General features: G+C 35.3%; 1 protein-coding gene across 1 annotated transcript; it reads left to right on the top strand.

The window, feature by feature from the left end:
* Positions 1–499: 499 nt before the first annotated feature.
* On the top strand, positions 500–7,390 carry LOC106131545 (dynein regulatory complex subunit 4). The gene is made up of 8 exons (XM_060949996.1): positions 500–543; positions 954–993; positions 1,475–2,167; positions 3,279–3,466; positions 4,411–4,496; positions 5,007–5,151; positions 5,643–5,785; positions 7,277–7,390. The coding sequence occupies exons 1-8, from the start codon at positions 541–543 to the stop codon at positions 7,359–7,361; spliced, it is 1,383 nt and encodes a 460-aa protein (XP_060805979.1). The 5' UTR covers positions 500–540; the 3' UTR covers positions 7,362–7,390.
* The last annotated feature ends 7,949 nt before the right edge of the window (positions 7,391–15,339 follow it).

Below are 15,339 nucleotides of genomic sequence, written 5' to 3'. Positions count from 1 at the left end.
TTTATTTATTTATTTCACGTTGTATTCACTAAATTAATTAATTTATACATACATAAAATCACGTCTATATCCCTTACGGGGTAGACAGAGCCGACAGTCCCGAAAACACTGACGGGCCACGTTCAGCTGCACGCAGCTGAACGTAAGTCTAACGTAAGTCACGACTTAAGATAGAATTGAGATTCAAATAGTGACAGATTTCTAGCCAATCGCCAAAAATAATAATCGCAAGTTTATAAGCCTATCCCTTAGTCGCCTTTTATGACATCCATGGGAAAGAGACGGAGTGGTTCTATTCTTTTTTGTATTTAGTGTGGTTCCCCACACGGCACTATTACCTACTAATTTATTCACGAAGTTTATAAACATTTAGTACCTCCATGGTATTCCTGTTAGAGGTATCTATGCCAACAACTATGTTTTTGTCATGGCAACGTTTATTTTTGATAAGGACAATGGAAAATACCACATACTTACTGTGATTTCGTTGCAATATTATTAATAATCAGTTGTGTAGACTGACGCGTTAAATTGTACATAATGGTGAGTGTTTCTGATTTTTTTGGGTATATACGTATATACACGGAACAAATTACACAGATTGAGTTAGCCTCGAAGTAAGTTCGAGACTTGTGCTACGAGATATTGACTCAACGATACTATGTTTTATAATAAATACTTATACAGATAAACATCTAAGACCCAGGCCAATCAGAAAAAGTATGTTTCTCATCATGCCCTGGCCGGGATTCGGACCCGGGACCTCCGGTGTCACAGACAAGCGTACTACCGCTGCGCCATTGAGGCCGGATTTTATTTACATTTAATTTTTATATATTTAATGATGATTGGTGATTGATTGGAATCAAAGTGGGCCGTATTTCTGGTTATATTTTGAAGTCAAATTTATTGTGTTTATTTACAAAATAAAACATAAATTTTTATCATTTCAGCCGCCGAAAGCAGGGAAAGGCGGTGGCAAAAAGGCACCAGGTATGCTTTTAATCTTTGGTGATTTACATGCAACATACATACATACATATGGTCACGTCTATATTCCTTGCAGGGTAGACAAAGCCAACAGTCTTGAAAAGACTGAACATTTACATGCAATTATATTTTTTTTTGTATTTGTGCCGTGTGGTTCCCGGCACCAAATACAAAAAAGAATAGGACCACTCCATCTCTTTCCCATGGATGTCGTAAAAGGCGACTAAGGGATAGGCTTACAAACTTGGGATTCTTTTCTAGGCGATGGGCTAGCAACCTGTCACTATTTGAATCTCATTTCTATCATTAAGCCAAATAGCTGAACGTGGCCATTCAGTCTTTTCAAGACTGTTGGCTCTGTCTACCCCACAAGGGATATAGACGTGACCATATGTATGTATGTATGTATTTACATGCAACAGTTATCAAAAAAGCCATTGTTGTTGTTTGTTAGATAAATATAAATTTCAAAATTCGTTTTCAGCCATCATCATCGATGGCGTGGACACATCTGAGATGACCCGAGAGAAACTCGAGCAGTTCGCTCTCAAAGTCAAAGAAGAGTTAGACAAAGAAAGAGAAGAACGCAATTACTTCCAACTAGAAAGAGACAAAATCAGAACTTTCTGGGAAATCACAAGGCAACAGTTAGAAGAAGCTAAAGCGGAATTGAGGAATAGAGAACGCGCCACTGAAGAGGCTCAAGAAGAGAATGAAGCGCTCCTCGAAACTGAAAAACAGAAAATAAAGCATCTTAAATATGAACAGCAAGCCGCTGCAGCCGCTTTGCGTGCTGAAAATTTAGTAGCACTAAAAGCAGCTAAGGAAGAACATGCCGAACAAGAGCTAGAATTGCTTAATGATAAGCGGACATTGCGTGCAGAAATGAGAGAGAAAGTTTCTGCGGCGTTAGATGAGTTGAGACGTGCTAAACTTATACACGCTGAAGAGCTATCGAAAACAAGAGATGAGTTTCAAGAAAGAGCAAAACAGATTGAAGAGAAAGCTGAAAGGAAACTTCAGGAAACTAAAGTGGAATTAACAGTGAAACACAGAACTGAAATTGCCGAAGTGGAAGAAAGGAAGAATAAACAATTATCAGAGCTGATAGCGCATCATGAGAGAGCATTTTCTGATTTGAAAAATTATTACAATGACATCACATTGAATAATCTAGGTAAAGTATTGATTTTTGCGGCATCGTTAAAAGTATTCGTAATGCAGTTCAAGTGGTATTCATTAGATATTAATGCGTTCGTTTAATCATGTCAAGCTTAATCAGAAATGTGGCTTAACTGACTTAAGGTTGACCTAATTAGTTGCCCTTACTGGATCCTATGTATACGAATAGTTAAACAAACATGCAAAGGCCTCTGCGGCGCAACGGTAGTACGCTTGTCTGTGACATCGGAGGTCCCGGGTTCGAATCCCGGCGAGGGCATGATGAGAAAAGAACTTTTTCTGATGTGCCTGGGTCTTGGATGTTTATCTATATAAGTATTTATTATAAAATATACAATCGTTGAGTTAGTATCTCGTAACACAAGTCTCGAACTTACTTCGAGGCTAACTCGATTAGTGTAATTTGTCCCGTATATATAATTTATAGGTACGACAGACTATTGTACATTTATATCATCCTATGTATCTTTTACCGATTTTATTCTAAACATTATTTGCTTCAGAGCCCGAAGTCCATTTAGAAACCTAGGTTGTTACGTGTTTCAAATTTACCAAATTAACATCACGTCTATAACCTATCAGGAGTAGGAAGAGTCAACAGTCAAGAAAAGACTGAAAGGCCACGTTCAGCTGTTCGGCTTTATGATAGAATTGAGATTCAATTCTGTGTGGTTCCCGGCACCAATACAAAAAATAATAGAACCACTCCATCTCTTTCCCATGGATGTCGTAAAAAGCGACTAAGGGATAGGCTTACAAACTTGGTATTCTTTTTAAGGCGATGGGCTAGCAACCTGTCACTATTTGAATCTCAACTCTATCATTAAGCCAAATAGCTGAACGTGGCCTTTCAGTGTTTTTAATGACTGTTGACTCTGTCTACCCTGCAAGAGATATAGATGTGACCATATGTTTGTATGTATGTATGCTGAGATTCAAATAGTGACAGGTTGCAAGCCCATCGCCCAATCCCTTAGTAGCCTCTTACGGTATCCTATGAAAATGAGATGGAGTGGTCCTATTCTTTATTTATATTGGTGTCGGGAACCACACGGCCCAGTTTATTAAACTATCATTTAGTCGGCTTTTACTAATAATATTTACAGGTTTGATCAGCAGTTTGAAACAGCAAATGGAGGATATGCAGAAAGTGAAGGAGAGAGCTGAGAAGATTGCGAGAGACGCCGTGGCTGAGACGAAGAGTCTGAGGGAGCCTCTGGAGCTGGCCATCATAGACAATAAGGAGTTGAAGAGGCAGATGTCCAATTACGACAGGGATAAGGCTGCTTTGGCGGTGAGTAAGTTTCTATCGAAAAACAAAATAGTTTTCTACATTTATGGTCCGGTTTTGAAGTTTAGCCTTTAGGTTTGTACTTTTAGGAACAAATGACGATTTAATTAAAGGTTAATGTTGTATTTTCTAGGTTTAGTAAAGTACATACTATAAGTAGTAAATACATACATACATTAAATGACGCCTCTTTCCCGGAGGGGTAGGCAGAGACTACCTCTTTAAAAAATGTCGTCAGTCATCAATCATCTTTGTAAATTGACGTCCGATGAAAATGCTCCAGTGTAATTTGTTCCGGCGCTTCTTCTACACATGCGCTTTGGGAGCGGTCGTAGTTCTAATTAGATTAAAGTAATGTGACGTCAATAAGTGATACCTTGTATCCAATTTTGAAAATACATCTATTCTATTCTATTCCACTTGCCACGATCTCTGCATACTTCCTTCGCTTCACCCACATTCATAACTCTCTTCATGCAAGCTCGGCGGTTTCGGGTACTCTTGACCTGACCCTTTACCAGGACGTCCTTAATTTGACCAAGATACGTTCGTCTAGGCCTTCCCACTCCGACCTTACCCTCTACAACCTCCTTGTATATCTGCTAAGTCAATCTGCTTAAATAGTAAATAATTACATATAATAACAGCTGTATCGTTTACGAGGTAGACAGAGCTAAAAGTGTCGAAAAGACTGAGAAGCCACGTTCAGCTGTTAGGTTTAATGATAGAATTGTGATTAAAACTGTGACAGGTTGCAAGCCCATCGCCTAAAAGAAGTTAATAAGCCTATTTCTTAGTCGCCTTTTACGATATCCATAGGAAAGATATGGAGTGCTCCTATTCTTTATTAAATTAGTGCCGGGAACCACACGGCATATATATGTATAGCTACTAAAATTGCAATCTTTTTGTCTAACACAACATTACACATCTATTCAACATTTTAGGCGAAAACTAAACAACTCGCGTCCCTTGAGAAGCAGTTTGAAGTCCTGAAATGGGAATACGAAGTTCTGCAAGTGAGGTTTGACAGGTAAGAATTTAGAAATTTATTACCTGAGGGGTAAGTTCGAGTTTAACTTGTTCAAACGCGTCGAGCAAGTAATCACGAATTTGTGTGGAACTGCATTAGTGCCATCGCGTTACTACTAGATGGCGCTGATACAAATCACATACAAATACCCGTTTATTTCATTTATTAAAATTGTAAATCTTTTATCTATTTAGTCATTGCAAACATTCCTATGCAAATGCATTACAGCGTAACATATAAAAAAGCTCTTTATATATATACTAGAGGCCGCCCGCGACTTCGTCCGCATGGAAACCCTATCAATCCCGCGGGAACTCTGGAATAAAAAGTAGCCTATATGTTATTCAGGGTCTTCAGCTACCTACATACCAAATTTCATGGTAATCGGTTCAGTAGTTTTTGCGTGAAAGAGTAACAAACATCCATACAAACTTTCGCCTTTATAATAGTAGTAGGATTCCGTTATACTTACGATAACGGATGGATGACCATACCCACCCTTTCCCCAAGGATCATGGTTGAACGCGACGAGCTGAAGTCCCGGTTCACGAGGGCGGTGCTGGAAGTCCAGCAGCGAGCGGCGCTGAAGACTGCTCTCTTGGAGACCAAGTTGAAGAACATGGAGGGTAGAGACCTGGGCCCTACAGAGTTGACTGTAAGGTTTACACACACACACACATACATATCGTCACTTCTATATCCCTTGTGGGGTAGACAGAGCCAACAGTCTTGAATCAAAGTCAATCAGTCAGTAGTGATCGAATTGAGATTGAAATAATGACAGGTTGCTAGCCCATAGCGTAAAAAGAGAATCGCTAATTTGTAAGCATATCCCTTCAGTCGCCTTTTACGACATCCATGGGAAAGAGATGGAGTGGTACTATTATTTATTGTATTGGTGCCGGGAATCACACGGCATACTGTTAGGTTTATTTTGTAAATATATACTTATATAATAATCGCGTTTTTATATCTTACATGGTATATAGTGCCAACAGTGTAGAAAAAACAAAATTTTCAGCTGGATTGTTTAATGATGGAATAGATGCAATAGTGACAAGTATCTAGCTAAGTTTTGTTCTATTGTGCAATAAAGAATACCTAATTCAAAAATTCATTCATTCAATTGTTATTTTATTTTCTCAGGAGCTGCTGAAACTGAAAGACACGCAAGTAGAAGACTTAAGATACGAAGCGGCAAGGCTAAAGAAGGCCCATGATGACCTATTGGCAACTTACGAAGCAAAACTTGTCAATCTTGGCGTTCCTCGTGAGGAATTAGGCTTCAAGTAAGCGAAATTCAATTCCGCGCCATCTAGCGAAGCATAGAGAAAACATGACCTGTAGTTAGATTAGACGACATCTAGTAATAAATGTAAGAACTAAATAATATATGTAACTTACAGCGCCATCTAGTTAGTGTAGATAATACTATTGTATTGTATAGCTCCATCTATTTGTCAAATTATAAACTATTTCATGTACTGATTGTTAAGGTTTTACATAGATGTCAGCATCATAGCACAGTTTTATTTACTTTAAATATTTTCTATAGATGGAAGCACTTATTAAAGTTTCTCTTTTTTTTGTAATTATAAGAAAGAATTGTTACTATTTAAGTTACTTTTTAATCTAGTTTTCTAAGTATATTATCCTCCATACTTTTCTCATTCTGTCCATTGCCGATCTTGTGATTGCCATTCGTCGCTTTATCTCGTCGATACATCCACCGTTATTCGAAATCAGAGCGCCAAGGTAAGTGTACGATTGGACCACGTCACAGTTCGCGATTCTAGTTACTTCTGGCGAATTACTGTTAGCGCGATCCACAACCATCATCTTCGTCTTGCTGCGATTTATTTTCAGACCGAACTCGAGGCCAACACGTTCCATTTTCTGAAGTAGATCTTCCATGTGTTGGGTACTAGTTGCAAAGAGAGTGGTGTCATCAGCATAACGTAGATTGGCAATTTTGTATCCACCAATTTTCACACCGTCTGTCCAATCCTCTAGAGTGATGCGCATTATTAACTCAGTGTATACATTGAACAAGAGCGGTGATATTATGCATCCCTGGCGTACTCCGGCACTAGGGCGAAAGTTTCCTGACAAGACGTCTTCTGTGCGCACAGAGGCTGTTCCATCCTCGTATAGCCGTCTTAGAAGAAGAAGTATATTATCATTCTTATGGTTAGATCTTGTGCTTAAAGAGTATAATTTTATGTCAAAGCAAGTAACTACATAATTATTAGTTATTAATATCTTGACCGTCACTGTGCCAAACAATATTGGGTAAGCAATTAACCTTACTACCTACAATGTTGATTTTAGCTCTTGAAACTGTTATTACTTTAGCTTTATATAATCGGACGGAGGTAACTACGTTATTATAAAATATTACAATTAAATTTGTAATGTAATTAGTAATCTATATCTGATCAAATTTAATAGTAATAGTTTAAGCTTACAGTCTTATCTGTGCCGTGTGGTTCCCGGCACCAATACAAAAAAGAATAGGACCACTCCATCTCTTTCCCATGGGTGTCGTAAAAGGCGACTAAGGGATAAGCTTATAAAATTGCGATCCTTATTTTAGGCGATGGGTTAGCAACCTGTGTTATTTGGATCTCAATTCCATCATTAAGCCGAGCAGCTGAACGTGGCCATTCAGTCTTTTCGGGACTATTGTCTATCCCGTAAGGGATGTGGACGTGATTATATGTATGTATGTATGACTTATCTGTCTGTGTTGCAGGTCAAAAAGTTTGCTCATTTTTCAGGCCATTAAAAGCGGTAGCCGTGGCTGGACTGTCCCCAGTAATTGGCCTGGGACCAGCTGGCCTTATAACCAAGGACCAGGTTTAATAAACATGGAATATATTTTGGAAATCATTTTATTTACATAGTTCATAGAAATATATTTGTGTGCTTACATAATTCTTGTTTTTAATGGTTATTTCACAATAACATTGTCAGAATCGTATACTTGACCAAAATAATTATGATTACTACTTACATATAATACATAAAATTACGTGTTGATCTCTTACGGGGCAGACAGAGCCTTGACAGTCTTGAAAATACCGACAGGCAACATTCAGCTATCTGACTCAATGATTGTGTTAAGATTCAAATAGTGACAGTTTGCTAGCCCATCGCCTGAAAGAAGAATTTCAAGATAATACCTAGTTAGATCTACACGGAAAAGGAGCAACTAGATGAATGTGCGCGTGCGCCTATTATCTTACACGCTTTACGTATGTGTCTCTATTGCCCCGCCAATGGACAACACATAGGACTTAGCGGGATAGACGGATTTTACGGCTTTTCATTCTTGATAAAAAGATAATTAATTAGAGATTGTATTGATTTGTATATTGACGTCCGATGAAAATGCTGCAGTGTAATTTGTTCCGCCGCTTCACGGGCGCTTTGGAAGCGGTAGTAGTTATAATTCGATTTAAATGATGGGACGTCAATAAGTGATACCTTGTATCCAATTTTGAAAATAAATCTATTCTATTCTAAGATTAATTAAATTAATTTAATTAATAATAATAAAAAAAATTAATTAAAAGAATAAATTTATTAAATTATACATATAAAGTGTAATAATGGTGAAATTCAACCTATAACCGCAATTATGCCGAACTAAACCGCCACTTCGTGGGAGAACAAAAATAAAATTAGTAGGTAGTTACTTACCAATTTTTTTTTAACTAACGACGTAATATGTTAACCCCAATTGGATCGTGTGTCGAATACACAATTGCCCTCATGATTACCGCCCACAGCTGTGCATACTTAATATGGTAACATACGGTTCATAATGGGGCGTATCTACAGAGGGGCAGGGTGGGCGCCCTGGGCCAAAGTTACATACATATATTTAATCACGTCTATTTTCCTTACGGAGTAGACAGAGCCAACAGTCTCGAAAAGTCTAATAGGTCACGTTCATCGGTTTGGGTTAATGATAGAATTGAGATTGAAACCGTGACAGATTGTTAGCCCATCGCCTAAAAGAAGAATCCCATGTTTATAAGCCTATCCCTTAGATGTATTTTACGATATCCATGAGAAAGAGATGGAGTGGTTCAATTTTTTTTTTACTATTGGTGCCGGGAACCACACGGCGAAAGTTACTATTTCCTTTAACTATCTCATCCTTGCTGAAGCATAGACAATAAAGAAGTTGCCGTCAATTCTAACTTTCTAACCATAAGGCTTTTTGTAGAGACAAAAAGAGTGCCAAATCCAAAAAGTGCCGAGTTGATGTACCAATTACAATTGTCAAAGATACGTACATTAGTTTGAATACAAACCGATGCGCTTACTGTGAGGGAAAACATCGTGAGGAAACCTTCAGGCAATTATATGTGTAACCATGATCCGATATGAGTTACGTTCCCCTGGACGAGAGACTCCCGTCTGATCTCCGCAACCTTTGCAGAGGAACCTAACACATTATACATACATACATAAAATCACGCCTCTTTCCCGGAGGGGTAGGCAGAGACTACCTCTTTCCACTTGCCACGATCTCTGCATACTTCCTTCGCTTCATCCTAACACATTATTATTATGATTTTCTTAAAGCTTCACTTATTTATTACAAATTGTAGGCTATTATTTAAAGAAACGACAAATTGGAGAATTCCATTTCATATTTAAATTAAACACCAGAAATAGTTAGTATCTAGGCCAGAGTTCCTCAAACTATTTTGTTTCGTAGACCCCTTGCCATGTTTTTCCGTGGGTAGACCCCCTACTTACCTGATATTGGTTTCCTGTCTTACAACATACATAATTTTATAAACATACTAGCGACCCGCCCCGGCTTCGCACGGGTGCAAAATTCGGAAAAAATTATACATAAAAACCTTCCTCTTGAATCACTCTACCTGTTACAAAAAACCGCATCAAAATCCGTTGCGTAATTTTAAAGATTTAAGCATACAGACAAACAGACTAAAATAGCAACTTTGTTTTATACTATGTAGTGATTGTTATGGATTCGTTTTGCCCGGTAGACCCGCAGCTGTCCTTGTTCCAGAGATTCCCCTAAATAGCGGCAGGAATAAATAAAATAAAGAGATTGCAAAAATACGGTCTTTACTTTTCCACTGACAAAACGAGACAGCCACAAAAAACTACATTAAATATAAAGAAATATTCTGAAACCCAACCTTTTCGGTCATCCCCAACACATATATTATATTTTTTTTACTTCATAGGTACTTTTATAAATAATGTGTATGTTTTGATATTAAAATATAGTATGATGTAAGTAAATAGGTACCTACTATCAGTGTATGTGTTAAGATCCACTATCGTGGACCCTCATTTTCGTTTTATTGACCCCAATTTTTTTTTCCGTTGACCCCTTAGCAGGTTGTCATAGCCCCCTTAATTATCAGGGTCAATGTAGACCACTTTGGGAATCACTGATCTATACTGTAGGCTGTTATTTAAAGACGAATAACGACAAAATGGAGAATTCCATTTCATATTACAAATTTAGAAACACCAGAATTAGGTAGTATTTGTGAATAAATAATACGAAGCACCCATCATAGTTCCTTCAATCGATTTTCTCATACAAAATTTAAGTACGGCGTATGAAAAGGTCAGAATGAGAGGTAGATATGAATGAAAGAAAACACTAATCGAAGCCAATAAGTGTATTTATTTCCTACCAACTTTTTTTTTTTAAATTTATTTCTGTATGTACAAAAAGGTCATAAGGCAACAGTTCAAAACGAATGAAAACGCACTTTAATGATATAATATTAAACATTTTTTTTGCTTTACACACATTTTGATGTAAAAGCTGATTGCGTAGGCACGTGCAATTGGTGAAATCTATAAATTATGATTTATTATAAACTAGCGACCCGCCCCGGCCTCGCACGGGTGCAAAATTCGGAAAAAATTATACATAAAAACCTTCCTCTTGAATCACTCTACCTGTTACAAAAAACCGCATCAAAATCCGTTGCGTAATTTTAAAGATTTAAGCATACAGACAGACAGACTAAAATAGCGACTTTGTTTTATACTATGTAGTGATAATAGAACTGATTTAATAATAGTTTTGTGACGACATCCAGCATTAACCAATTACGAGTGGAAAAATACAAATAGTCTAAATCGCGCAAGCAAAGATTTCACGGATCGGAGTATATATTATACAACCTCCGACTCAACATCGTCGGAGCCGCGGTTCCCCAGGCATCACACCTAGCCTGGCGGAAGATCTTCCCTTTGGAAGTCGTAATAAACGCTTTTGTAAGTGTCATAATTAAGGTTAGGAGTACCCGTAATAGTCGAAGCATGAAAAGTGTAGTGAGTGTGGAGGAAGCGGGGAGGTCTATAAGGATCCCGTAGCAAATGGAAATCCATAGTCTCTGTCCACCCCAATGGGAAACAGGCGTGATGGTATGTATGTTTTGTGAGCATAATAACCGTACAAAAGTATATATCCAAGAACTCGGGGTCTTTACTAAAACTATCACAAATCGGTTAAATAATTACAGTTAACTTCTGTCGTGTGGTTCCCGGTACTTTCGAAAAGAACCACTCCATATCTTTCCCGCGGATTTCGTTAAAGGTGATTAAGGGATAGGCATATGACCTTTGGTATTCCTCTTGTATGCTATCAAGCTGTCATTATTTGAATCTCAATTCTATCATTAAGCCATACAGCTGAACGTGGCCTTTCAGTATTTTCATGACTTTTAAAAGACGTGATTATTATGTATGTATGTACAATAATTACATTTTGATAACTTACTGTATATTTTTACCAATTGCACGTTTAAAACCAGCACAAATGCGAATTCCTACAAATCTTAAAGCTATACTTTACAATATCTAAATAGTTCGAAACAAATGATTTCACAGGTAAAGTGGACTTTCAATTATTACTAAAGGTCGGAATAGGTAGATTGAATTGGGGTCAATGAACTGAAACGTATATATTAATATGGACATGCCTCCGTCCGGGATTTGTAGATTTTTTCCGGAATTTTTACAAGTGGGACGAAGAATATATTAGTGGTAGCTGTTTCCCCCCGACTTCGTTCACGTAAATTGTAGTCCTATGTTACCCGCGGACAATGTAGTTTACTGTAAGTGTAAGTACTGAAATGGAATCCCGGAAAAGAGGCTTATCCATGTTATGCTTTCTATGGTAATTCATGATGCAAGTACATAAAATCAATCTACCTATTCCGATCTCTGATTATTACCTAAGAGACAATATAATCTTTAATTTTCCTTGACATACGACCGATAGATGAGACATGGTCATCTGTGATTACACAAGATTCGCATGCAAGCAAATTTTTATACCAATTGGTATAAAAAAAGTAAATAAAGTACATGTACCTTAGAAGTGAATGCTTAATTAATTAATAAGCATTCACTTCTTAAAGGTACTTTATGTAAAGAAGATATTTTGTCAAATTAAATAAATCATGTTCTATAGATGTCAATTTGAAGAAATTAATAATGTACAATAAAACATATTTTCTACTATTGCTGCAATTAAATGTAATCTCGTAGGATGTATTAAATAATGTACGAGTAATTATGATTTTTAATTATACATATAAACAAAATTAGGTGCACTTAAATACTATATTTCATTAACAAATGAAAGCGGAACTTTGTTGCATGAAATTATTTACTTTGAAAGTCTTGCAGGGCGGTCATAAAGCTGATTTTTATTTGACAAAATTCAGGCATCCTAAGTAATTAAGCGATGAATTGAATTAAAGTGTAAATTTGAATTAAGTCATTGGAACATGAGCTACATAAGGCTAGTTTTTCAATAGGCACATAAATTATCCTAATAATATTATAAATGCGAAAGTTTGTGAGTATGTCAGGATGTCAGTATGGATGTTTGTTACTCTTACACGCAAAAATTACTGAACCGATCACAATGAAATTTGGTATGTAGGTAGCTGAAACATATAGGCTACATTTTTATCCCGGAGTTCCCGCGGGATTGATTCCACGTGGACAAAGTCGCGGGCGGTCTCTAGTAGTCTATAAATAAATTGCAATAGTGCCAAAAACAAAAGTAGTTTGTGTCAACCTCTGTGTCTCTTCCAGACTATTTTTATTTATGGCCGATTTATTTATCATACTTACTGTGGGATCAGTGAGAGTTTTACTCGATAAAACGCGATGAGCAAGTGAACCTGAATTGATTCAAAAAGCGCCACCTAGTGGTAACGCGATGGCACTAATGAATTTCCATACAAATTCGCGTTTACTGGTTCCACGAGATTGTTAGTGTAAAACTCACAGTAACCCCTCTGTTACCCGCGACTTCATTCGCGCTAAAGTTTACTGACAATCTTTAAACAAAAGAAGTGACCTGATGTTGCTTTCTTAGAGTGGTGGGGAAGAATTTTTTATATACCAGTTACCATATTAAGTTGGACTAAGCATAACACATTTGAGAAAACCGCATTGAAATCAGTTTTGTCGTAATGGGAATACAGACAGACACTAATTCTGAAAATCACATTTTTGACTTCTGTTGATCTTAAATAGATCTTTCATATCAATTTTTTGACAACATCTTTCAGGTAAAGACAACGGTCAGTTACTATTTTATTATATGTATACAATGATAACTTGAAACGGCCTATTAAAAAATTAACCGTATAAAAGTGTTCCATTTTTAAAAGCCACAAAGCTTAGAGCAGTCATCGTTACATCGTAACACAAACAGTCATAAAGATTACACACATTGAATTGGTGTTAGTATATATTACACTAGAAATGAAAAAGTTTGAAAATCAAGTTTATTTTTTAGCTTACTTTTCGTAATTATTATTTACAATTTAAGCTTAGATATTGCTCATGACGAAAGTGCGGCAGCTTTTTCTTTTTTGAGAATCCCAATTTGATTTATATAAGAACCAGATTTAATCATGATTATAAACCCCTTTAAAGTTTTAACAATTTTAGCAAAACAGAAAAAAGAACTAAAGTTAATGAAACTTACATTAATAGTGATATCACATCAAGCGCAAATATGGGCGTTCAAAAATTACACTAAAATATCTTACACAACCCAAAATTCAGACGTTGACATGGAAAAATAACTTTCATCGTGTTAACACAAAACTCGAATGTCTTTCATTTTTAATTTTGTGCGGTCTGATACAAAAGTATTTTAATTAAAATGTACATTTATAAATTTTGAATTAATATTTTTAATATATTTTTTTTTTCAAATAACGATTAGAAATAAATATTTATCATTAAAAATCAGTTATTGTTGTTGATTCTGTGTATTTTCCTGATAAATCAAAAAATCTCTGTAAAAAAAATTAAGAAAAATATCAGACGACATTGTGAGTTTTAGTTTTGTGTTATCGCGATCGCTACCTTAAACAAATTGACATTAAATTACAATGATATTTAATAAATTGCTTTGCTGTTACAATTTGACAATTGATAAAATAATTGAGTTTTTTTTAATATCGATTTGAACAATACCAGGTTTTTATAATTTGCTTCAAATGAATTCTACTTAAAAATTAAAACAATAATTTTGAATATCGAAAAAGAAAAATAATTACAAGTGACAAATGATTTTCTTTTTATTACGAAACGAGGCAATTAGATTTTTCCTTATAAGTTAGTTCAATAAATCTAAACGTGTGCGTAGTATTTAGCCATATCTAAGTACCTATTCCTTATTTTCCAGTCTAGGTGAATAAATGTTGCCAAATCTGACCTTTAAATATTATTGTATATCATCAAAAGCAACACTTATATTTATTTATTTATAAAACATTACACAATTATCGAGTGCAATCATATTGTAATAGAATAAATTAACTGATGATTTAAAAAATTAAATAATCATGTAATAAGTACGAATTTATTTTTAATCGTACATTAATTCACAAGCCTTTTACTTTTATTACAACAAAATGCTTTTATTTTCTTTTTTTATGAATATGAAATTCTCATTTAACTTCAAATTTTTTCTTTATTTCTGTTCAAAGTATTTTCTGAAATTCACATTAAATTATACGGATTTGGAAATCTTTATCGATTGGATAACGTTTTCTATTTTGGTAAGATTCTCGGTCGGATTGGTATGGACAATAAGTATCGTTGAATTTTTAAATAGATACGGGACGGAAGGATCGATACCGCCTACAGCGGTAAAGCAAGGTATTATAAACGCGTTCTCAATAATTCATACAATTGCCTTTATGTTAGTTTTGTGTGTTTTTTTACAGCGTGTTTAAGAATTTTGTTGGGCGGTTTTGAACACTAAATACTTACTAAACATTGTCAAAATTATTTTTATCAAATATTTATATGTAATGTTTATTTTATAAGTTAACCAAATTGGGTTGATATTTACCGTTAATTGTATTAAATATGCTCATTTCTTTATTGGTAAAAATTAAAGATAATTTTAAGCGTGCTACCTTTTCAACATTATAATAAAGTAGGTAAATTACATAAATTTTTCAAACAAAATAGACTATACTTACAAACTAAAATGATATAATGGAATTGTACTAATAAATTATTTCTATAATGTCATAAATTTTAATTACTCGATGTATTTAAATATTATTTATTCCACATTTTATTTTACTATTAAATGTCGAATGCTATTTCAAATTTATCTTCAACTATTGCTTTTCAAAATCAACAATGAATAATTATATATTTATCTTTTATTGTAACCAACATTTTTCATCATATTTTTACTCAGTATATTATATATTTATATATATTTCAATATAATCAGCACGCGTGCATTTTGACACAATTAGCATACGAGCATAAA

Source organism: Amyelois transitella, chromosome 20 (assembly GCF_032362555.1).
Source record: "Amyelois transitella isolate CPQ chromosome 20, ilAmyTran1.1, whole genome shotgun sequence".
NCBI classification, from domain to species: domain Eukaryota; kingdom Metazoa; phylum Arthropoda; class Insecta; order Lepidoptera; family Pyralidae; genus Amyelois; species Amyelois transitella.
The sequence above is the reverse complement of the archived record's forward strand: the minus strand, read 5'-3'. Positions and strand labels throughout refer to the sequence as shown.